The following is a 26,661-nucleotide window of genomic DNA, read 5'->3' on the forward strand; positions in this document are numbered from 1 at the left end:
AAATTCAGATTCGATTCATACTGCGCATAATAAAAGCTCATGGCCAGAGGTGTAATGTGGCAAAGCACCAAGATGCACTTCTCAGCTGTTGTCGAGAAAATCGACAGTTAGAAGAAACCGTTGCGGTGAAATACTCTCTACGATTAATAATTTTCTACAGCGTCGTGGCGCAGCGGTAAGCGCTCGAGTTCGTAATCCGAGGGTCGCCGGATCGAATCTCACGCCATGCAACATTTTTTTGTTATTATTATTTTTTTGTAATTCAAATATATATGTATATATATATATATATATATATATATATATATATATATATATATATATAAACTATTAATGAATTGCTTATGCATGTTGGTGAAGGCGGATCGCTCTCCAATTGTACCGCCTCCATTTTACCGTTTGTTTAACAGGGTGTACCAAAGCTCTCACGTCCGCACTGATTTTCGACGGTGTTATAAGTTGTGCTAGGGACCGCATCTACCTTCTTTCGAAGTTAGCAGGCAACTACGCTGTTATGCGGCGGCTCGTTTCGGCCCATTCAACATCTGTCCTTCAAGTGTAACGAGCGATTAACGGAGTTTATATTTCATACCTGCCACAGCAAATTTGTGTTCGTGGGGTTTCTATTCTAATTCGAACGTTTGACTTACGCTATACGTATTCGTTTCGGAATATCGTTTCTACGTCTTCCGCTAACTATACGTGGTTAACATTATGAAGACAATTAATAACATTTGTGAAATACAAATTTGTTTGCGGAAAACATAATGATGTTCGAAGTCGCCAGTTTTTCCACGACAAACGACTTTCAACAACTTATTATATGCATAATTGTTGCAACCTGTTGCCGGGAATTATATATATATATATATATATATATATATATATATATATATATATATATATATATATATGTGTGTGTGTGTGTGTGTGTGTGTGTGTGTTTATACACACATTTGAATTACAAAAAACAAATACTAAAAAAAAAAAGTTGCATGGAGCGAGATTCGATCCGCCGACCTTCGGATTACGAACTCGAGCGCTTACCGCTGCGCCACGACGCTGTAGAAAATTATGAATCGTAGAGAGTATTTCACCGCAGCGGTTTCTTCTAACTCGATTTTCTCGACAACGGCTGAGAAGTGCATCTTGGTGCTTTGCCACATTACACCTCTGGCCATGAGCTTTTATTATGCGCAGTATGAATCGAATCTGAATTTCACAATTGGCGGCCTCCCCTTGTCAGTGAAGGAGAGGACAAAATAAGCGAACTTGTGTTTCGGCTTATCTGCAGACACTCGACCGTTTCCGAGAAAACGACGGCCAAAGTTATCAACGCGCTGTTGCTCTAGTGTAGATACCTTCTGCAGCCGAGAACGCAGTTGAAGCGGTGGCTCAGTGGCTACCGTCGTTCCTTCTTAGCATTGATTCCCGTGTTCGAGACCATATTGGGTTTTTTAATTATTTTATTTTCCTGCCTCTCTATCAGAATTATCTTCGAATGTTTTTTTTCTAATTTATGTTGAAATAATGTTGTCATTACTCGACAATTAACTTTATGTGTAATTAATGAATTAAAAAAATAATAAACGAATGAGACAAGCTGATATAAAATCATCTCGTCTGCCTCATGTATCGTTATATCCAAATGGTTTATCAATGTTAATCTACATTTAGATCCGATAATGGCACCTTTAGTGTGTTGAAACCGGTTATCCAGTAGACAGTATTTAAGCGATCTTGGCTTCTGAATTATTTCTACAACAGAGTGATCGCCCCACTACGCACTGTGTGTTCCCTTTTTAACTTATTTCTTTACACAGTAAATTAACTGACGAATGACGACAACAGTGTTTCATCATAAATTGGAATAAACATTCGTAGATAATTCAGAGAGTGAGGGGGGAAAAAAGGAAAAACCGGGTTTCGAACTCGCAGCGCAAAGTTCCGAAGTCGCTATGGTAGCCGCAGAGCCACCGCTTCAGTTAAATCCTTAACCGCTAAGCGGTATCTACACTCTAGCAACAACGCATTGAACACTTTGACCGTCGTTTTCTCAGAAGCGGTAGAGTTTAAGCTTATTTTGTCCCCTCTTTCAATGAGCGTAGTTAAAAGCAAGATCGGGGTCTGACACTTGGCGTGCCCCCTCGTAAATTGCGTGCGTTGGGATTCAGTAGACAGAATGCGTCCACTTTCCTCGACTACTCATTGACATGTTTGGAAACTTTCTTTGTTGTAGTTGCACTTTGCATTATGAGGGCTGGTTTTCCTGATGAGGATCTACTTATGGACTTTGCTCCTAATTTACGTTACTGTGTAGTAGACCTACTGCAACTACTTAAACCGGAAACGTTTGTTTGTTTGGATACTCCGCTTCTTAGTTGCTACATTTCGCTAAAATATTTTTCTTTTTTTCAAAACGGCAAGTTAAGATGACCACTGCAACATGGTAAGATCAGTAACAATTTAATACTTTGAAACAGTTATGTGTGGTGTACGAGGAGTCTACTGTTGTTGACTGAGGAATACATTAAACACGAAAGCTGCGTCCAATAACAATAATTAACTTTCGGTTACATGACAAAACACAAGTCGAAGCACTGTCAGTTCATCTCAGTACCCAGTAAAACTTAAACTGGAAAGATCGAAAACATACTTTTGTGGGGAAGGCAAACGAATGACTGCGTTTTATTGGCCGCACACTAAGAATACGCAACAGGCCAACTGAAAACACTGCCTACACTACGTTTGTCCGTCCACTGCTATAATATCCTTGACAGACGTGATTGACTGTGCACGCAAAAACGTCCAAGGAACGGTAGCACGCTTTGTAATGTCACGAAATAGGGGAGAGAGGATCCCAGATTTGATAATCGAGTTGGGGTAACATTCATGAAAACATATGCGTTTTTCGTTGCCACGAGATCTTTTCACGAAATTTCAATCACCACCATATGTTCTGAATGCCAAAACATTATTTCCTAGGGTACTTACACAAGAAGAAACCATAGTAATAATGTAATTCAAGGCTCGCAAGAAAAGATTTAAGTAGTCCCTTTTCCCGCACACTGTTAATGAGTGGGACGGTAGAGAAATAATCCGAACCTTCTGCCAGGCACGTAAGTCCGGATTGCAAAGAAATCCTGTTGATGTAGTCATGTAGATGTAACAACGAAATTATGTTGTAATTACGACATGTGACTTTCACTTGATCTGAACATCGAAGTTGTTTACTGTTTATTTACTTTTTGTTCATTAATTTCAGCCATATGCGAACACCTAGGCGCGTTAAAGTGATATTGAAATAAAGTGTCATGCATGGACCAATAACAATAAATTCCCACCTACTTGTTATAGTACTGCATTATCTGCCAGCGTATTCAGAAGTGGATATCGCATACGAAGTTCCTAGGGTGTTTGTAATGGATATTGCAGACGACTTCGACAAAGTTTGAATGTAGCTTCGTAAAAGTTCCGTGATCAAACGATCTGAGTTGCTGGAGAATACAGTTTATCCTCACTAGACAGTATATATTATCATTATACATGAGGTGAGTAGGGTTTCGCCGCGTTGCGGTGGCCGAGCGGTTCCAGGCGCTTCAGTGACGAACCGCACGGCTGCTTCAGTCGCAGGTTGGAATTCTACCTCGGGCATAGATGTCTGTGATGCCCTTAGGCTAGCTAGGTTTAAGTAGTTCTAGGTCTAGGGGCTGATGACCTAAGCAGTTAGGTCGCATAGTTCTTGAAGCCATTTTTTGACCTTTCGCGTAAATTTTCTTTACATAAACCGTCGTATCTTTTGATTGCGTTGACATAGAAGCTCACTTTTTTACACCAGCATGGGACCGGTTACAGCAAGAAGTGCGATACATTTCCGCTTATTATGTCCACCCGTTCTGGAGGTAAACGGGTTTTAAGGGTTGGGTAGACCGATAGACGGTCAAGAAAGTGAGACTAGTAGGGTTCCGTTTTTACCGGTTTAGGTGACGAAATCCTAACAACGAAAACACTGAAGATGAGGGCCGCATAAATAACACCCGCTACTCTTTATTCGAAATGTTCTAGTTGCTGTCGATACATAAGCATATTAGTCGTAGCTACGTTTTCGATCCAAATCACGTTTACAGGAATGCAAATAGAATGTATTTGCCTATACACGTGGTAATTCACATCCCAGTATTAATGCCACCGCGTTTTAGAAGTACGAACATTCTCATTGCTAGCTAGCTTAAGAAACACTTCTGCTAATGAACGTTTTCTGGCTGTGGCGAGTCTAGTGGAGAATTCGAAACAATGCAGAATACGTTTGGCAGCTATGTAGCCGTTTATTTCCTGGGGTGGTGCAGAATTATCCTACAAAATTTACTCTCTAATAACAGTAATTTGTTATTTCGATAAACATCCCGAATGATTGTCACATAAGCGGTGACATAAAGGAAGAAAATTCATGTTTTTGAGTCCAGAAAGCTCTATGCAACAGAAACTGCAGATTTTTATTGCGAAATTGCCGGCTTGTTCATGTCTGGGGTAATAATAGAGGGCTGTTTGCCTAGGTTGTCTGCTAGCATAGTGAAAGGAAGGTCTGGTTTGTTTTCGGTTCTAATCTCTATGGAGGCAGGTAGAATATCAGTAAAGCAATTTTAAGAAATTCTCGCGCACCCAATACGATTTATCGCTACCTTTATTCTGTACTGGCGCTCTGTGGATGTCAATATGACACTCTTGTGGAATTTCATACATGATACTGCCTCCTTTTTCCGCTTCTGTCAATAATGGAATTGACTTAAGTGTGGCACTGAATGATGTTTAAGTGAATTTCGTTATGAATCTTCACGCATTGCTAAATTTGCACACTTTCATGGTAGGTCAGCAATGGTAATCCAGTATGACTGGTCTGAACGTTGACACAGACCGTTTCGCGGGCGAATGCGGATAATATTTTGCTAATTCGTAACGGTCTGGGGTTCTTTGTCTGTTATCTGGATAAGCTGAAATTCATTTTTATTCGTCCGTTTCATACAAATTAGCGTTTCTTCTTTCAGTTCTGTCCTATGTTTACGTGTTGTATTTAACACACTAATCAGCATTAATATAGTCTTACAAATTATGGAATACAGTCTAAAAAAGTTCAGATAGTTTGTCAATTTCACGCCTGCGCATAGTATGTTGGTAGCACTTCGTCGCCTTGCCTGTTATGCTGTGTAGCAGACTTTAAAGCCGTGCGGATCAGCATAACGAAAAGGCGAGGGGTCTCGCTCGTTTTGTCCACGACTGTACAACTATGCATTAGGCTCTGCAGCTGAGGATGTAGCCCATGACACTGTGCGTGAGGTTCTAGAAACAGCAGTCAAAGAAAATGAAAATTCCCGTGACCTCAGTAGCTTTCGATGGTACATAGCACGAACGGGGTCATACCTCCAACAATGACATTGTTACAGCTACAAGTGTTGACACTGGAAAAGTGATTGATTTGGCTATTATGTCAAAATACTCTCGCTGTGTTAATAAAGTGAATAATGAACATAGTGATAAGTGTACAGCAAATTACTTAGGCAACAGTGGTGGTGTGGAGGTTGCTACAATAAAAACAATATTTGATCACTCTTCTCAGTGGTATAATTTACGTTATTTTCATTATTTGGGGGATGGTGATTCAAAAGCCTTCGAACGTGTTATGGAAAGCAAACCATATGGAAACAACGTTGAGATACAGAAGCTCGTTTGTGTGTGAGGCAAGTTCACAAAAGGATGGGAGCTAGACTTAGACGTCTAAAGTCGACAATGAAAGGAAAAATGCTCATCTGATGAGCGGTTACTGAACTAACTGCTACTCCTCACTAACTGGTTTTTTCTATCAGTTAAATTATTTTTTGCAGCCTCTAATCGTCAAGTGAAGACTCTATAGTATGATAAGTAAAGAATATTGCTTTATGTTATGTGCTTTTAAATAGAACTTAATTCACATCACAGCATTCGGTTCATGTGGTGAGAGATAATTCTCAGCAATGAAGTGGATTAAATCCCTCGAAATACTCAAGTTTAGAAGAGCCTTTCTTCATTGACTATTTTCAGCACTAAAAACTCCTTTCTTGCAACCTTGCGCCAAAGCCCGTCCTTCTATTATGATGTGATATATACCTTTGGGAGGAAAACTAGGAGGATCAAAAATGGCTCTGAGCACTGTGGGACTTAACTTCTGAGGACATCAGTCCCCTAGACCTTAGAACTACTTAAACCTAACTAACCTAAGGACATCACACACATCCATGCCCGAGGCAGGTTTCGAACCTGCGACCGTAGCGGTCGCGCGGTTCCAAACTGTACCGCCTAGAACCGCTCAGCCACTCCGGCCGGCCTTGGAGGGTCGATCTGATATACAAATAATAAGTTTTCAATAAACCAGACCCACTGATGGTGGCACATAGGTGCTGAAATATGTTTAGGTAACAAGAAGAGACAGTATATCATTACGATCGTCCATATACCTACCTTGAAAGAGTCAGGAACTAATAAAGAGGAGTCACATTTTGGGCCCCCAGTAGACAAAAAGTTGTTCCCTGTCGTGGTCTGATTAAATTTATAGAAAATTTATCGAGAATGCTCCCTAAAAGGAATCAGTGTATCTCATCCATGCTACCCTCCGTTAAGTCATTATTCGTTTCCATTCAAATATTCCTAGTCAGATACACTCAAACAAACATTAAAATAAAATGAGGAAACTTTCAAATGGCTACATTTTATTCTACGGAATGTTTTCTGCTTCCGGTGGGCCAGCAGCTCAGTAGCACGTGTACGAAACACAGTCTGTAATCTTCAAGAATTCTTTGTCATTTTCAAGACCTCTCATTTTCTTCCTCCTTTATTCGTGACAACCACGATCCGCGCCTTTTTAGACAGTCGTCATATAGGGTATTACTTTATTCTTTACTCAGTAGTAAAAAGCTTTATAATCATTTCTGTTTTGTTAGGGTGATTGGAGGACGTGGCTCAACATGTTTGGTTATGGCGCAATATCATTTTCCATATTAAGTTATAAAAAGTCTATACTGTCTTTTCAACTGAGAATGCGAGCCGAAGCTCATCAATTGTTCTGTTACGTCAGCTATTCATTTGTTGAATGAATCAATAGCACATAGTATATGTTTAAGATGGGTTCCCAGACATTTAGTCTCATCAGTGTTTTTGAAAACAATGACAGCTAAAGCTCTTGTAGGAAATGGGAAGAGCTCTCTGTGATTGTGTCTTCTGTTATGTGTTTTAGGCCGTGGCCGGCATCAACTCCCTGACGTCTGACTCGGCCATCGAGCAGAGGGTGCAAGTGGCGCAGGAGATAAGGCATCCATCCTACCAGGAAATTGAGTAAGTGATACAGACACTGTCTGCGATCAGCGTGTTCGAAATGTGTAACAGCTTTAGTAGCGTCTCACCAATGATTATACATAGGATCTCTTTCACTGCGATTTGATTGACAAGCTATACCAACATCTGTTACTGATTGCTGCACAGTGAAGCAGTCATAAAGAAAGCAAAACTGCGATCCCTTCCTGTGAAAACATAATGTGAGATATTTAAATGTATTTAAGAGTGTTTAGGTATTAAAATAGATTTCGATGCCAAAGACGAGATCTCAGGAAAATAATAAATAAATAGTTAGTCGTAAATCTCGACATGAGGTGCAGGCTATTTGATGATGCAGAGCATCTGTGATAGATGCCTATCCAGGCGCCCATATGAGCCCGAAAGCGCTTGCATTTCGAACTAAACAAAGCAATAAAGATACACTACTGGCCATTAAAATTGCTACACCACGAAGATGACGTGCTACAGACGCGAAATTTAACCGACAGGAAGAAGATGCTGTGATATGCAAATGATTAGCTTTTCAGAGCGTTCACACAAGGTTGGCGCCGGTGCCGACACCTACAACGTGCTGACAGCTGTTGACCGGCGTTGCCTGGTGAAACGTTGTTGCGATGCCTCGTGTAAGGAGGAGAAATGCGTACCATCACGTTTCCGGCTTTGATAATGGTCGGATTGTAGCCTATCGCGATTGCGGTATATCGTACTGCGACATTTCTGCTCGCGTTGGTCGATATCCAATGACTGTTAACAGAATGTGAAATCGGTGGGTTCAGGAGGGTAATACGGAACGCCGTGCTGGATCCAAACGACCTCGTATCAGTAGCAGTCGAGATGACAGGCATCTTATCCGCATGGCTGTAACGGATCGTGCAGCCACGTCTCGATCCCTGAGTCAACAGATGGGGACGTTTGCAAGACAACAACCATCTTCACGAACAGTTCGACGACGTTTGCAGCAGCATGGACTATCAGCTTGGAGACCATGGCTGTGGTTACCCTTGACGCTGCATCACAGACAGGAGCGCCTGCGATGGTGTACTCAACAACGAACCTAGGTGTACGAATGCAAAACGTCATTTTTTCGGATGAATCCAGGTTCTGTTTACAGCATCATGATGGCCGCGTCCGTGTTTGGCGACATCGCGGTGAACGCACATGAGAAGCGTGTATTCGTCATCGCCATACTGGCGTATCACCCGGCGTGATGGTATGGGGTGTCATTGGTTACACGTCTGGGTCACCTCTTGTTTGCATTGACGGCACTTAGAACAGTCAACATTACATTTCAGATGTGTTACGACCCGTGGCTGTACCCTACATTTCAGCAGGATAATGCACGACCGCATGTTGCATGTCCTGTATGGGCCTTTCTGGATACAGAAAATGTTCGACAGCTGCCCTGGCCAGCACATTCTCAAGATCTCTCACCTATTGAAAACGTCTGGTCAGTGGTGATCGAGCAACTGGCTCGTCACAATACGCCAATCACTACTCTTGATGCTGGCCGCTGTGGTCTAGCGGTTCTGGCGCTGCAGTCCGGAACCGCGGGACTGCTACGGTCGCAGGTTCGAATCCTGCCTCGGGCATGGGTGTGTGTGATGTCCTTAGGTTAGTTAGGTTTAAGTAGTTCTAAGTTCTATGGGACTTATGACCTAAGATGTTGAGTCCCATAGTGCTCAGAGCCATTTGAACCATTTGAACTACTCTTGATGAACTGTGGTATCGTGTTGAGGCTGGCATGGGCAGCTTTACATGTACACGCCATCCGAGCTCTGTTTGACTCAATGCCCAGGCGTATCCAGGCCATTACTACGACCAGAGGTGGTTGTTCTGGGTACTGATTTCTCAGGATCTGTGCACCCAAATTGCGTGAAAATGTAATCTCACATCAGTAATATATCTGTCCAATGAATACCCGTTTATCATCTGCATTTCTTCTTGGTGTAGCAATTTCAATGACCAGTAGTGTATTTAGCGGAAAATGAAATCTAGTTGTTTTATAAAAGAACTATATTAGCTTTATCTGTATGACAATACCAACAGCGGGGATCCGACGGTGAACACTGTGGAACATAAAAACTTTTTTTTTTCTTTTCTCTAGTCAGAAACGACTTCTCATGAAACCTGAATAAACTGCCTCGCATGGCTCCTGCTTTCTATAACGTAAATACGAAATTGATCTATTCCTTACTATGTCTTGAAATCCGTAAATTATTCCTGCATGCTGTAATATTCACAGGCAAATGCGTAAGTGAGATCATAGAAAATTGTAGTAGCTGAATTGCTATACTACGTTAGTAAAATCATAGATATCATATTCAGTAGAAATTATTTTCTAGAATCGAAATTGTCAGTGTTTCAGACTATCGTACCTTCAGAGGTGTTCAACCAGTCTGAAGTACATCGCTTCTCGCAAAATTTTTGAAAAGCTCGTTAATGTTAAAACAGCTGTCCAAACAGCTGTCTTAAAAACTAATATGACAATGGCAAATGTATGTCTAACTGGGGTGTGATGTGTTGCGTGTATCACAATGTGCAGTATTCTGCCTGACACATAATCGGCTTCATTGGATTTTTATTTTAAAGCAGTCATTTATTTTCTGGATTTTCCTGGACGTTTGGATCCCTCAGATTGGCTGAATACTTATCTATCGGTTATCACCAATACTGCACTATTTAATGAGAGCGGAAAACGGGAAGTTTCTCTTTTATGTTTACAAAGTGAATGGTTCAAATTGTTCAAATGGCTCTGAGCACTATGGGACTTAACATCTGAGGTCATCAGTCCCCTAGAACTTAGAACTACTTAAACCTAACTAACCTCTGGACAACACACACATCCATGCCCGAGGCAGGATTCGAACCTGCGACCCTAGCGGTCGCGCGGTTCCAGACTGAAGCGCCTAGAAGCGCATGGCCACTGCGGCCGGCTTACAAAGTGAATGCTAAAGAGGCTTATTATATGTTTGATGAAAATTATCATTTCATCGTTTCCTTTCACGAATATATCTACCTGTTCCACACAAACATCACACATAACCTTCAGGCAATTCTCTCTCTCTCTCTCTGTAATAGTTGTGTGACAAAAGTTAATGTGTAAGCTTCTTTTATTCTTCAGTGGGAATTTGGGCGTCAGGTAGAGACGATGCAATAATCTGGTCCTTTATTTCTCTGTCATTACAACTTAGTGTCCGCGGCTCGTAGTCTTGCGGTAGCGTTCTCGCTTCCCGCGCACGGGGTCCTGGGTTCGATTCCCGGCGGGGTCAGGGATTTACTCTGCCTCGAGATGACTGGGTGTTGTGTGTCTTTCATCATCATTTCATCCTCATTCACTCGCAAGTCGCCGTAGTGGCGTTAAAGAACTTGTGGAGCGGTGGCTGAACCGCCCCGCGAGGGGTCTCCCGGCCACCAAATCCATACGCTCATTATCATTACAACTTAGCAATATCGTTAATAGTGGAGTTTCGAAATTGTCATTCTGTCTTTCAACACATAGGGACACTGTTTATGGTACACTTATATGACTAGAAGTCAGACGTCCATATGGATCGAGGTACACATATGTGCAACTGCAGCAACATTACTTTTTCAAAGTGAACGCGTGTGTTAAGATACTCTGATGTTGTTTGTTCCACAGTAACGTCGCAATCAACGACGTCGCCGTCTTCCAGCTGCAGTCCAGCCTGACCCTGGGCGGCAACGTACAGGCCATACCGCTCCCTACCGCTGGATCCGTCCCAAGTGGTAAGACTGTCAACGGTGTCAGCTGTTGTTTTCACGAGTACCTATCTCTAGAGTGGCGTCACTACTAGAAACTTATGATTATTTTACTCTTTGTGTCATTACTTTCTCTGACCACTAGTTGTCTTCTTCACATGGTCTGAAGTCTTCTTTTGTTTCCTACTACTGCTAATTCAGATTACACTGAAACCCCTCGTGAAGCCACACTGCCTGTAAGCCGAGTGTTTGCAGCTATACTTGACTTTCTTCGCAGCTGGTTCGTCGGCGACGCTGTCTGGCTGGGGCAGCACCAGCACCGGCCTTCTTCCGCACATGCCCGACATCCTGCAGTGGGTCGACGTCAGCGTCATCAGCAACACGGAGTGCGCGCTGCTTCTGGGTGACAGCCCGCTCAACGACGACAACGTCTGCACCGGCCCCGTCGACGGAAGCATCTCCGCTTGCAAGGTACACATGCCACCAGGATCGTCTGTTCTGATGCAGCAACCTACTGTTAACTCACGTGAGCAGTGTTGGATAAGGATATCCTTGAGCGTATAAACATTTGCGTTTTACGCAATGGCTGGTGTCAGAAGTATCCTCTGCACACAACATAACAATTATCTTAAGTCGTCAATGTGGTACGTTTTGAATTTCAGTTATCTGAAGAATCTATGGTTGCCTTATCGACGTGGCATGAACTCAACAGTTCTTTGGAACTCCCCTGCAGAAATATTCAGCCATGCTGTGTCCATGGCCGTCCACAATTGCGAAAGTGATGCCGTTGCACCATTTCCTGCACTAACTGACATCTCGATTATGTCCCATAAATATTCCATGGTATTCACGTCGGACAATCTGGATGGCCAAACTGTTCGCTCGAACTGTCCAGAATATTCTTCAAACCAATCGCGAATAACTGTCGCTTGGTGACACTGTCTTCCACAAAATTTCCATCGTTGTTTGGTAACATGAAGTTCATCAATTGCTATAACTGGTCTCCAAGCAGCCGAACACAAACATTTCCTCTCTAAGCTCGAATGTATTTTGACCAGAGGACCCATTCCATTCCATGTAAACAGAGCCTATATCATTATGCAGTCACCACCAGCTTGCACAGTACCTTGTTGACAACTTGGGTTCAGGGGTTCGTGGGGTCTGCGCGACATTCAAACCCTACCGTCAGCTCTTACCAGCTGAAATCGGGACTCATTTGACCACGCAACGGTTTTCTGGTAGTCTACATTCCAAGCGATACGGTAACGAGTTCAGGAGAGGTGTTGCAGGTGATGTAGTGCTGTTAGCAAAGCTACCCGCGTCTGTCGTCTGCTGCTACAGCCCATCAGTGTCAAATTTCGACGTACTGTCCTAACGGATTCGTTCGTCGTACCTCCCACGTTAATTTCTGCGGTTATTTCACGCAGTATTGCTTGTCTGTTAGCAGTGACAACTCTACGCAAACGTCACTCTCTCAATCGTTAAGTGAAGGCCATCAGCAAGAACGTTCCCCATGGTGACAGGTTATGCCTGAAATTTGGTATCCTCGGCAAACTCTTGACACTGTGGATCTCGAACTATTGAATTCCCTAACGATTTCCGAAATCTGAAGTCCCATGCGTCTCGCTCCAACTCACATTCCACGTTGGAAGTCTCTTAATTCCCGTTGTGAGGCCACAGTAACATTGGACACTTTTTCTCGTGGACGACCTGAGTACAAATCACAACTCCACCAATGCGCCGCCATTTTATACCGCCATCTGTATTTGTGTATATCGCTATCCCATGACTTTCGTCACCTTAGTGTGCAAGGACGTGCGAGGCAGATTGCGCCGCAGTCAATTACGATCCAGATTCAGGTCCAATGAAACGAACAGACTGAGAATTGGCTTAAAGGGAACTTTCGAAACCACATGGAATTTGTGACTGCAACCATTTCTACAGTGGATGAAATAAAATGAAATGATCGCATGGTATTTTTGGTCAGGAGAAACCATATGGGATTGATCAGTTTCCTACACATCAATGATGAGGACACCATAAGGTCGATTTTCCCAGCAGAGATCTCTGACCCAGCACGGACTGTAACCCAGGACCCCCTGATCTAGAGACAGCAACGTTAACCACTAGATCATGAGCTGTGGACTCTACAGTAGATAAAATCCATGAGACATAAGTTCTACCGGACAAAATATTAGTCATTATCTTAAAAAAGTACGCTGTCCAGTTTGGTGCGCTTTAGATTATGTAAAACTGGTACTAGACAGCCATGTGACCCTCGACCACTGACATAAGTAATGAAAGTGAAATGATTTGATGTACCAGTCTGTCCTCCCCGACAGCTTAATGGTCAGCGTGACGGACTGCCTTCCTAACGGGCCTGGGTTCGATTCCCGGCTGGGTCGGGGATTTTCTCCGCTCAGGGACTGGGTGTTGTGTTGTCTTCATCATCATTTCATCCCCATCCGGCGCGCAGGTCGTCCAATGTGGCGTCGAATGTAATAAGACCTGCACGAATGTGGCCGGACCTGCCCTGTAAGGGGCCTCCCGGCCAAAGACGCCAAACGCTCATTTCCATTTGCATGTACCAGTTTATTGTACGGAAATAGCGCAGTAAAATGGGTCGATGTGGAGATGTTTCAGGATGACAGAAATATGGTAAGTGTTTCGATGTGCCCTTGACCATATCATAAATGAAGTTCCTCAATTTGTTGGTTTATCAAAGCATACTGACCAACGTGTCAACAAGGAATGGTGTACTTCTTACAGCTATGAAACATGGAGTAAGAACAATGGTTGCTGACTCATCCTAATCCAATGTGACAGGTCAGAGATGTCAGAGTTTTCAGAGACAACCGGTTTCACACGACAGGAATTCGTGCTGTCTCTGAATGCGTTCCACCATAACCAGATTCCAAACAAAAACTGTGAAGGCAGCTGCATGGAATGATCGTCTGGAGCCGGATATCTCACAAAAGACCATTGCTTATAGCGGCACATACAGCTGCAAGTCTTCAGTGGGCCAAACAACACAGAAACTGGACACAAGCTAATTGAATATGTCTAGTGTTGGACGACGAGTCAGGCCTCTCTTATAAAGTTGCAGGCCGTCAAGTGAACCGAGGACCAATGAGACGGTTTACCTGCTGTGTGTGGAGGAGGCAATTCATGCCAGAGGTGGTTTGGCGATGTTCTGTATTTATTTGGCACAGTGATTTCGGACCACTCATTTACATACCATGAACTAGAACCAGGATGTTTTTCAGAATATTCTCAGTGACCAAGTGTTGCCCTTTCTTCTACATCTTCGTGGAGGGTATGCTGTGGATACCGACATCGCCTAAGATGACAACAGCTGAGTTCACAGGGCTGCACACATAAGCCCCTGATTTTGGTTCAAATGGTTCAAATGGCTCTGAGCACTATGGGACTTAGCATCTGAGATCATCAGTCCCCTAGGCTTAGAACTACTTAAACCTAACTAACCTAAGGACATCACACACACCCATGCTCGTGGCAGGATTCGAACCTGTGGCCGTGGCAGCAGTGCGGTTCCAGACTGAAGCGCCTAGAACCACTCGACCACAACGGCTGGCCCCTGATTTTGGCGATCATTCAAGCACCCTACTGTGTATCGACAAGGCCGATAAATCAACCAATCTTAGTAGCACAGAAAATGGGAATACTTCGAATATTGAGTGAAACGCACCAGTTAATGTACCCGCAATTTGGTAGCTCTGCAAGATGTAAGCATCAGTGAGTTGATTCCGTTAGATGCGACCTACCTGAAGAAACTTGTGGGTCTACGTTCTCACCGAACTGAAACCATACCAAGGCTAGAGTCAACGTTATAAGCTACTAGCGTCTCGTGCTGATAACTATTTTTCGTCCATTTTGTTTAAGAAGTCAAATCAACTGACAACTGAGGTGTTTAAGTTGGTCATGTAGTGTAGCGCAGCTTGTTCCGCTGCCTGCGGGTATACATGGTGAGACTGTGTTTGCTGACTGTGTGCTCTGATTGTGCAGGGCGACTCCGGCGGCCCACTGGCCCAGGACGGCGCCCTCATCGGAATCGTGTCGTGGGGCATGTGGCCCTGCGGGGCTGAGAACGCGCCCTCCGTCTTCACCCGGGTGGCCGCCTTCACGGACTTCATCAACCAGTACCTTTAGAAACCTCGTGCCACACGTGTAATCTGATTTCAGCCGAGAGTAATAAAGATACTTCAACAAAAATCTCTCTACTTTCGTAATTATTTTACAGTGTATTTTTGCTTCCCTGTACCTTCCATCTATTTCTAGTTAAATTAGCAAAACAATTTTGGCATTAACACACCTTAGACCTCAATAACACATGGACCATTTCGTGTAACACTACACATACAGTTGAGAACTGAAAACAAAATTTTTATTGATTCTTTATATTATTGCCACGAGCGTCAGATGAATCGTGTTTGTAGAAAATTACAAGTAATCTGTACACTGTTCAGAGTGGTTAAGAAGCCACAAATTCAGTTTTTACTCGCTATTTAAATTACATTAATAACTGAGAACGATGTGCAAAAAGTAGTTATTCCCAGGACATATCACACTAACACCCTGTGCACCGCATCCAGCCTCGATGTTGTTGTTGTGGTCCTCAGTCCAGAGACTGGTTTGATGTAGCTCTCCATGCTACTCTATGCTGTAGTAGGTTCTTCATCTGAATCCTGCCTCGGGCATGGATGTTTGTGATGTCCTTAGGTTAGTTAGGTTTAACTAGTTCTAAGTTCTAGGGGACTAATGACCTCAGCAGTTGAGTCCCATAGTGCTCAGAGCCATTTGAACCAAGGTTCTGCATCTCCCAGTACCTACTGCAACCTACATCCTCCTGAATCTGTTTAGTGTATTCATCTCTTGGTCTCCCTCTACGACTTTTACCCTCCATGCTGCCCTACAATACTAAATTGGTGGTCCCTTGATGCCGCAGAACATATCCTACCAACCGATCCCTTCTTCTAGTCAAGTTCTGCCACACATTTCTCTTCTACCCAATTCTATTCAGTACCTCCTCTTTAGTTATGTGATCTACCCATTTAATCTTCAGCGTTCTTCTGCAGCACCCCATTTCGAAAGCTTCTATTCTCTTCTTGTCTAACTATTTATCGTCCATGTTTCACTTCCATACATGGCTACACTCCATACAAATACTTTCAGAAACGACTTCCTGAAAGTTAAATCTATACTCGATGTTAACAAATTTCTATTCTTCAGAAGTGCTTTCCTTGCCGTAGCCAGTCTACATTTTATATCCTCTCTACATCGACCATCATCAGTTATTTTGCCCCCAAATAGCAAAACTCGTCTACTACTTTAAGTGTCTCATTTTCTAATCTAATTCCCTAATTGTCATCTGGTTTCTCTACAAATTGTAAATAGCCTTTCGCTCCCTGTATTTTATGCCTGCCACCTTCGGAATTTGAAAGATAATATTCCAATCAACACTGTAAAAAGATTTCTGTAAGTTTACAAATGCTAGAAACATAGGTTTGCCTTTCCTCAACCTATCTTCTAAGGTAAGTCGTATGGTCAGTATTGCCTCGCGTGTTCCAACATCTGTACGGAATCCAAACTGATCTTCCCCGAGCTCGTCTTCTACCAGTTTTTCCATTGGTCTGTAAAGATTTCGTGTTAGTGTTTTGCAACCGTGACGTATTAAACTGATAGTTCGGTAATTTTCACACTTGTCAGCACCTGCTTTCTTTGGGATTGGAATTATTATATTCTTCTTGAAGTCTGAGGGTATTTCGCCTGTCTCATACATCTTTCTCACCGGACGGAAAAGTTTTATCATGGCTATCTCTCCCAAGGCTATCAGGGGGAGGGTATAGCTGAAGAAAAGGGCAGCAGCGCTAACAATGGACTGGAAAGCATGGAGGAGAGTAGTGCATAAGAGAGAACAGAGCAAAGGATTGAAGGCAAAATAGGGCTTTAAATGTAGAATAATAAAAACGATTGTACTCCCATTTCTATTTTGCTACTAAATAAGTGCCCGTCTTTTTCAGAAGACCTGCTGTAATTTCTGTGTAATGATTAAGAAGCTAGATACTGTGCAACGCAGTCCAGGATTAGAAAATAAGAAACATTATACTTAGATCCGGTGAAACACCTCTGTCGGAAACGATTTACGTAGTCTTTCTCATATTTAATTTCCACTCAATAATGGCACCTCGAATTATCGGAGCCTCTCTTGGCCCAACCCGCCAGAAAACTAAGTAGTGGCAAATGCTTATATCGATGGAAAGATGCAGATAGACTGTGTTCTGCATCTCTCTAACGTATTTGTATATACATATTTATGGCTCAAATGGTTTAAATGGCTCTGAGCACTATGGGACTTAACATCTATGGTCATCAGTCCCCTAGAACTAAGAACTACTTAAACCTAACTAACCTAAGCACATCACACACATCCATGCCCGAGGCAGGATTCGAACCTGCGACCGTAGCAGTCGCGCGGCTCCGGACTGAGCGCCTAGAACCGCTAGACCACCGCGACATATTTATGTCCCATGCAAGCCATCTGTACTATTTATATGATTTATGTTTTGTTCTTTCACATTTCCCGTGCTTCCTTGGTTTTTGTTGAAAGAGTGAAAGAGTGACTGTTTAGTATTTCAACGGTACTTAGTAGCGCTGCACTTCGCTGTCTGCTGAAGACACTGGGTGGCGAACTTAGTGTATTCAGTTAAAGCAAAGATGTTTTCCGCTTTTTGAGTGGTGTTTGGATTATTGTCAGGTTGGTGACAAAAAGGAACCCTCTAGTCTTTTCCACTTAGCCTGGGGATTCGTTATTCGGGGAAAGTGTTGAAGCATTTAGCGCTGGGCAGCTGGTCAGTGTACATCGTAACTTTAAGAGCGAGACTAGCAACTTCGTCTTAGAATGAAGTATATTAATTCAATTTATTCCACAGTGATAGCCTCAGAATGATGTTCAATTGTTTATTCATAAAATGCAGAAAATGGTGTAATTTTTAGGTTCTGTTAAGTTTTTCTGAGACTAATTTGTCTTACTAGAACTTGTGGTGTGGAAATGCATTTCACCATGCCATGCTGAGGTTTCGAGAGAAACATTTCTGTTAAGTGAGAACGTACTTATTAATCCACCTCATAAATATCAAGTAAATTTGCAAGCGTTCCACTTTACTTGGCCTTGCACGCACGTGGTTCTTTTGCGCGTAGAATTGCTTTGTGTGTGAATGCTCGGTGTCATTTCATGTTTACTTCAACCTTCATGTGTTGGAATGCGCATTCCTCGTGGTCTGTATTTACGTGGCGAAGGGTTGACTTCCTTCAGTCTGTATTCTTTTAGTGTGAACTTAGAGTGCGTGTGAATTTATCCTAGCGTTCCCCCATTTTGAACGAATTATATTCATCGTTCTTCAACATCCAACATACTGTTCACTGGAATGATATCAATACGTAAATGCAAGCAACGCCAACTTTAATTAACTTAATTTCTTATGCAGTGTTTGAAATTGTTTCTTCCTATGAAAATAAATCGTTAAAAGTTGATGGTTGTTTCTCAAACGACTCCTTCCTTGTTAGAGTAAGTAGAGTACATTCACCCTGACCTTTTTCTAAGCGCAAGAGTTCTTGTACATGAAAAGATTTCATGTATCTCAGTGAGAATTTAGTAAATTGTGTCGAGACTTAACCTCCTGTTACCTTTCACTCGGAATGGTTGTGCTTCATGAATAAACTGATTTTAGCTGATAAACTGCTGAAAGCGAATAAGGATATCTAGTTCATATGGATCAAATCAGTATTTAATTGTCTTTTGTAATTAAATTTCCCATACTTAGTTAGGTTCGCTGTTGCCATTTTTCGGCGTTCACTCAGCCTCGTGATGCCAATTGAGGAGCTACTCGAACGAATAATAGCGGCTCCGATCAAGAATACCATCATATCGACCGGGAGAGCGGTGTGCTGACCCCACGCCCCTCCTATCCATAACCTCCATTGAGGATGCCACGGCGGTCGGATGGTCCCGGTAGGCCACTCGTGGCCTGAAGACGGAGTGCTTTTATACTTAGTTAGGTGGCGACCCTGAATAATTAATTGCGAGAACGAGCTGAACAGAGCTCAGAGTTCCCAGTTTACATTTCCATTTTCCATCCCCAGCGGATTCCTGCTTATATACAGGTACCATTCACCGGAATCGAACCCTCGAACTTGAGTGTTCTAACGCAATTCTTTGCTCACTACGTTAACGAGGTAGCTGACCTATGGAGAACTGAATGAATATGTTTTTCGATTGCACTTGCCAAATTGCCTTTGTCTGATGTCCATTTTCTACCGGAAATAGGCAGGGAAAGAACTTTTGTTACAGACATTTTTGAGCTGTTAGTGTGCAAAGAATCGCCCTGTAAGGGTCGGGTGCGCGAATTTTAATTTGTCCTGTATTTTAATTTGTCCTGTATTTTAATTTGTCCTGTATTTTAATTTCCTAGTATAATGTAAGTTGGCAAGAACTATGCTCCTAACATGAAGTCATTAAAGATCACCTAACTCACGTTGAGCGAACAGTAGGGCTGAACAAAAAAAATGACTGACAAGGCACAATGCATGTTGTAGAGGGTATAGTATGGACGTATTGGAATAATTAATGTCGGGTGATGGTTTTAAAGTAATTCACATGACATGAAAACTTTGTGGAAACGAGTCGATTTACTGGACGCTATTTTACCCCAGGGAAACATTTTTAGAGTTGACCGTGGCCGGCTGGGGAATGGCTAAGGGAAGCGACAATAGGCAGCTTAGGGCGGCTCAAGCTCTGAGAAAGCGGTAACGGTGAGTGGCCTCCAGCTGCCTTAAGATGAGTGACAGTGAGTGGGTGCTTGACCCCGACACCATGCTGGTGTACCGGGAAAAAGACGGAGAACTTGTACGCCTGTTGATAAATGTCCGTCATCCCGTTTTCAGGGAAACACGCGACAAAGCCACGCAAAGCTACGGTGGAGCAGTCAACAGAGGTCAAAATATGCGTGTTCGTGACTATAGCAACTTCACACTGAATTGACGGTCCGCAGAGCCTGAAGTAAATCAGGTGAAGACTGACAGCATGAAATACGCCGGCCTCCGATGGGTACGTAGGACTGAGGAATTTGAAGTACTCTCCTGGGAGTCAGAATTCCGGAAAACTTGGTGTTTGTGCAGACGCTAACCTTGATAGGTGGCCTGGGGGGAGCTAAATAGAAGTAGTTGAGAGGAAGGGAAATTCTGTGGGAATTTGTTCACTTCCCAGAGCAGGCATTGTTCGGCGCTGGGAAGCGACGCATAATTAACGCGACTTGCGCTGCAATTGGCGTAAGTGATTTTGCTGGAGGGGAAACCGAGGCGAAGAGCGGACTGGCAGAAGTCTCAGTAGAGGTCTTCCGTTCCCAGCTTGCCTGGAGTGCGGACGTGGTGTTCTTTACTCAGCTTGCCTGAGAAAGAGTGAGCATCTCTGCAGTTTAGGACTTAGCAAATGGAACGACTGAGTTTGGGGATGGAAAGTTTCGGTTCAGCTATGTACTGAGCAAGATAGCTAGGAGTGAATAGACGAGCGCAGCCTTGCAGCACCACGAGGTCGGCCGACGTCCACACAACGACGCCGCTCTGCCACTCTATATTCGGTGATATTGCGCCCGCTCCAGCCACTGATTAATTTGTTGGATCACGTCGGCAAAGTTTCCACGAGGGTTTCATGGGCCGTGTACTGTAGAATTCTTCTCGCACTTCGCATTACGCCTGGGTCAGTCGATAGGAATTACTTTTGAGTTATCGAGCTTTACTCCACGCAAACGCAATTTATTACCACTGTCTGGTAGGAGAGTCATGTAATGTGATAATTTAAGGTCGTGAGTTAAAATAAATTTTTGATAATCGACTGCATCTGTTTTCAATCAAGTAGTTGAAATCCCAAGTCACTTTCTTAATTAATTTTATGTTCAACATTTGCATCTGGTGTTCAATAGCTGCATATAACATCAATGTGCACCCCTTTTTAATTAAAAGTGATCAATTCTGAATCAATTAATGTCAACACTGCCACCGCAGTTCAATCAGGAGTCACAGGGCTTTATTACTTTCTTTGCGTTATCCGATATTGCGGCAGTTTTGCACTCTCTGTTGATCTGTTAGTCAATTAGCTGGGGTGAACACACGCCAAAACCAGATAAGTGACGGGTGGGGTGTTACAATAGAATGACACATGACGTGCCACATAACACAGCAGCTACGACTGAAGACTTAGCAGTGCAGTAGGGTGGCGTAGCCATTTGTCTGTAGCATCCACGATTGATTAGCCCAATCATATGTGTATTTCTTCTCGTCTATGCTCCGATACCTAGAAAAATGCTTTGTAATGAGAGAAAAGAATGCCAGGTAAAAACCTCTACGGTTTGTCATCTCTTGTTCAGTCGCTGAAAATGCAAATTACACTCAACGGGTCGCCGATCTTGCTCTTCTTTCGCGCGGTGGTAATACGTAAGCACATTAACAATCACTCCTACATGTCGCGCAGGTGTGTTGTTATTGTCACTGTTCCTGCGTCACTGGACGACGATATTATTGCACTTGGCGACCCGTGACCGTTATCAGAAACGTGAGGTGACGTTACAGTAAACTAAGGAAAACGCATCGCATTGCAAATGATTTCAAGATATTTGTGGGCATATACTATCAAATTGTTCAGCGTGTCCTCGCGAAACATTACGATAAAAACTCACGATAAGCCGGCCGAAACGCCGCCACCCTCAGGTGCAATATTACTGGGGTGACTAATATCGATCGGAAAATCAATCCTGACGTTGGTTGTAAACATATCCGCAGTTTCCAGAATGAGATTTTCACTCTGCAGCGGAGTGTGCGCTGATATGAAACTTCCTGGCAGATTAAAACTGTGTGCCGGACCGAAACTCGAACTCGGGACCTTTGCCTTTCGCGGGCAAGTGCTCTACCATCTGAGCTACCCAAGCACGACTCAAGCCGCGTGTTCACAGCTTTACTTCTGTCAGTACCTCGACTCCTACCTTCCAAACTTTACAGAAGCTCTCCTGCGAACCTAGCTGAACCTAATATCACCGCACACTCCGCTGCAGAGAGAAAATGTCATTCTGGAAACATCCCCCAGGCTGTGGCTAAGCCATATCTCCGCAGTATACTTTCTTCCAGGAGTGCTAGTTCTGCTAGGTTCGCAAGAGAGCTTCTGTGAAGTTTGGAAGGTAGGAGTCGAAGTACTGGCAGAAGTAAAGCTGTGAACACGCGGCGTGAGTCGTGCTTGGTTAGCTCAGATGGCAGAGCACTTGCCCGCGAAAGGCAAAGGTCCCGAGTTCGAGTCTCGGTCCGGCACACAGTTTTAATCTGCCAGGAAGTTTCATATCCGCAGTTACCATGAGCGCTTTCAAACAGTAGGAGGTCACACTCGAATGGATTGCAGCTCATGAGGTGAAAGTAAAGCACCAGTAGGGACGCGTTAGAGACGTCTGTGAAACGGCAGAGTGAACATCCATCATGCCACGAAGAAAAGTAGCTACCAATGATCGGGTCCACATCATTACGTTAGGCCCACAAAGCTTGTCAATCAGTGGAGTTGCTCGACGTGTGGACTGGAGTCAAAGGGATGTCTTGCTGACGTGGAATTGGTGGGTGGTGTTGAGGACTCAGCGCCGCACTGGCCGTCCACCTTCGACATCTGTGAGTTTTGAGCCAAAGGAACCGTGGCCTGAGTGCTCGAGACCTGAATTTGGCGTTAGAAGACGCAACAAGACCACATCTACAGCTACATCTACATCTACATTTATACTCCGCAAGCCACCCAATGGTGTCTGGCGGAGGGCACTTTACGTGCCACTGTCATTACCTCCCTTTCCTGTTCAGTCGCGTATGGTTCGAGGGATGAACGACTGCCGGAAAGTCTCCGTGTGCGCTCGAATCTCTCTAAAATTACATTCGTTATCTCCTCGGGAGGTATAAGTAGGGGAAGCAATATATTCAATACCTCATCCAGAAACGCACCCTCTCGAAACCTGGAAAGCAAGCTACATCGCGATGCAGAGCGCCTCTCTTGCAGAGTCTGCTACTTGAGTTTTCTAAACATCTCCGTAACGCTATGACGCTTACCAAATAACCCTGTGACGAAACGCGCCGCTCTTCTTTGGATCTTCTCTATCTCCTCTGTCAACCCGACCTGGTGTGGATCCCACACTGATGAACAATATTCAAGTATAGGTCGAACGAGTGTTTTGTAAGCTACCTCCTTTGTTATGGACTGCATTTTCTAAGGACCCTCCCAATGAATCTCAACCTGGCACCCGCCTTACCAACAATTAATTTTATATGATCGTTCCACTTCAAATCGTTCTGTACGCATACTACCAGATATTTTACAGAAGTAACTGCTACCAGTGTTTGTTCCGCTATCATATAATCATACAATAAAGGATCCTTCTTTCTATGTATTCGCAATACATTACATTTGTCTATGTTAAGGGTCAGTTTCCACTCCCTGCAACAAGTGCCTATCCGCTGCAGATCTTCCTGCATTTCGCTGCAATTTTCTAATGCTGCAACTTCTCTGTCTACTACAGCATCATCCGCGAAAAGCCGCATGGAAATTCCGACACTATCTACTAGGTCATTTATATATATTGTGAAAAGCAATGGTCCCACAACACTTCCCTGTGGTACGCCAAAGGCTACTTTAACGTGTGTAGACGTCTCTCCATTGAGAATCCAAGCACGACTCACGCCCCGTCCTCACAGCTTTACTTCTGCCAGTACCTCGTCGTGTTGTGCTTGCTAAAAACTCTTCAATCCATCCACACAGCTGGTCTGATATTCCGTACGCTCTAACTTTTTTATCAGGCGACAGTGCGGAACTGTATCGAACGCCTTCCGGAAGTCAAGGAAAATGGTATCTACCTGGGAGCCTGCATCTAATATTTTCTGGGTCTCATGAACAAATAAAGCAAGTTGAGTCTCACACGATCGCTGTTTCCGGAGTACATGTTGATTCCTACAGAGCAGATTCTGGGTTTCCAGAAATGACATGATACGCGAGCAAAAAACATGTTCTAAAATTCTACAACATATTGATGTCAGAGATATAGGCCTACAGTTTTGCGCATCTCCTCGGCGACCCTTTTTGAAAACTGGAACTACCTGTGCTCTTTTCCAATCATTTGGAACCTTCCGTTCCTCTAGAGACTTGCGGTACACGGCTGTTAGAAGGGGGGCAAACTTTCAGGCTACGACTGCATGAGACGAATCTCCATTCCCGACGAGCACGGCGAGCACCACGTCGTACACCACAACACCGTGGACCCCGTTACACATGGGTAAGAAATAATACAGAATGAACGCCCCACAATTTGCGTCGAGTATTGTTTGCGGACGAATCAAAGCTCTGTTTGTACTGTGGTAATTGCAGACAACATATCTGGAGACAACTCGGTAATATTGAACGCCTCGAACAGTGTCTCACATCTGCAACAAGTCGGTTGCTGCTCTACGGTACAGGGACGAGATTCTGCAACGAACAGTGGAAGAGTATCGCCAACATTCTGTTGACAATTTCAACTTGATGGATGATAACTCGTGTGCTCATCGTGTTGTTCTGATGAACACGATCCTTTGGCATGCTGGAATGGAGTAGCTTCTTATTCCCTGGATATTAATTCAATCGAACATGCCTGACATCGATCGAAACGAACTGTTTTTGGAAGTCAACAAGAACCACTTACTCTGCCCGACTTATGTCGAATTGCCACTGAAGAGGGGGACTATTTGGACCTGGACTGGTCCCATCGGTAGTGTGCCACGACGGATTTAAGCCTAAATCCACCAAGCATTGGCCAGTTGGCAAGAAGTGATGTTAGAGCAACCAGGTAATGCAGCACACTAGACTGGAAATCTGCAAGTACTGGGTTAGAGTGTAGTTTCTTCTTCCCTAAGCTTCTGCTAAATACTTGTAGAGCTACAATCTTACGAAAGAAACAAACGTAATAAGCCTTATATAAATAATAAAGCTTCTTTCGGCTTGTTTGTTGACAGGATTGTTTTGATTTGTTCGTCAGCGGACCTAACAATGGTGACAGGATTGATCGTTGAAACATTGCGACCGTTGAACACTGAATACCGGCAGTACATACACGGTCTGTACTGTTGATAATAATAATTATAATCAGAGTGGCACATACGTCGCCAAATGTAATCGAGATATAATATCGAGTGGTGATAAAATGGACATTTATTTATCGATACATTCATGCGCGTATCGTAACTAAAGCTTAGATTTGTTAAAGTTGGTGTAAATCGGTATTACTTCACTAGAATACACGAACGAGTTTGTCGATAATTCCTGTTCATTTAATCACGATTCCATACTACATCTCCATTATACCTCGCCACAATGATTATCATTATGGTTATTGTATCTTTCCACAGAAACCTGATTCGTTTTAGTGATACAAGTACTGGATGGAAGATAACACGCCATATCTCGAACACAGTACGGGGAGGCTTGTAGCCTGCTGCGTCAGCCTGAAGACAGGTTTGTTTTAGCTCTCCACGCAAGTCTATCCAGTGCAAGACACTTCAACTCTACATAGCTTTTGTGACCTACAACCATTAGAATCTCTTTACTCAAGCCATCGACTCTGTCTACAATTTTTAACCATCTCCCCCTCACATACAAATACGCACACACACACACACACACACACACACACACACACACACACAAACACACACACACGAACTTCATTCCATTAACAAATTGACGATTCCTTGATGCCTCAAGACTTGTCCCATTAACCAAGCCCTTCTTATAGTCAAGTTGTAGTGCAAATTTCTTTTTTCCCAGTCTGATTAAGCACCTTATCACTAGTTACCGACCTACACATCAAATTCCGGCCGCTGTGGCCGAGCGGATCTCGGCGCTTCAGTCCGGAACCGCGCTGCTGCTACGGTCGCAGCTTCGAAGCCTGTCTCGGGCATGGCTGTGTGTGATGTCCTTAGGTTAGTTAGGTTTAAGTAGTTCTAAGTCCAGGGGACTGATGACCTCAGATGTTAAGTCCCATAGTGCTCAGAGCCATTTGAATCATTTTTTACACATCTAATCTTCATCATACATCATCCCTCCACAAAGCTACAATTAAATAATTTCTATTTTCTTGTGTGAATTGTTCATCGTCCGATTTTACTTCCGTACAATTCTACACCCCAAACAAATACCTTCAAAAAAGAGTTCTTCACATTTAAATTTATTTTCGGTACTGACAGATGCCTACTCTTGAAAAATAACTTTTCTTACCGTTGCCAGTTTAGAGTTTATATCCTCTCTACTTCTGCCATCATCAATTTTTTTTTCTTCCCAAATTGTAAAACTCATCTACGACTTCTAGTGTTTCATTTCCTAATCTAATTTTCCTAACACCGCCTGTTTAATTCGACCACGTTTGAATACGCTATTTTTCCTGATGTTTATCTTATAACCTCTTTTCAACACGTTATCAATTCCGTTTAACGGATCTTTCAAGTCTTTCGCCGTCTCGTACAGGA

General features: G+C 43.4%; 1 protein-coding gene across 1 annotated transcript in view; it reads left to right on the top strand.

Moving 5' to 3' along the window:
- The window catches only part of LOC126236467 (trypsin alpha-like), a 45,909-nt gene extending 30,632 nt beyond the window's left edge, over positions 1-15,277 (top strand). Inside the window, exons 4-7 of the mRNA XM_049945793.1 lie at positions 7,262-7,359; positions 11,000-11,106; positions 11,357-11,550; positions 15,106-15,277. Coding sequence (XP_049801750.1) covers positions 7,262-7,359; positions 11,000-11,106; positions 11,357-11,550; positions 15,106-15,249 — 543 coding nt within the window. The 3' untranslated portion in view covers positions 15,250-15,277. The remainder of the gene's footprint in view (positions 1-7,261; positions 7,360-10,999; positions 11,107-11,356; positions 11,551-15,105) is intronic.
- The last annotated feature ends 11,384 nt before the right edge of the window (positions 15,278-26,661 follow it).

This window comes from Schistocerca nitens, chromosome 1 (genome assembly GCF_023898315.1).
Source record: "Schistocerca nitens isolate TAMUIC-IGC-003100 chromosome 1, iqSchNite1.1, whole genome shotgun sequence".
NCBI lineage: Eukaryota > Metazoa > Arthropoda > Insecta > Orthoptera > Acrididae > Schistocerca > Schistocerca nitens.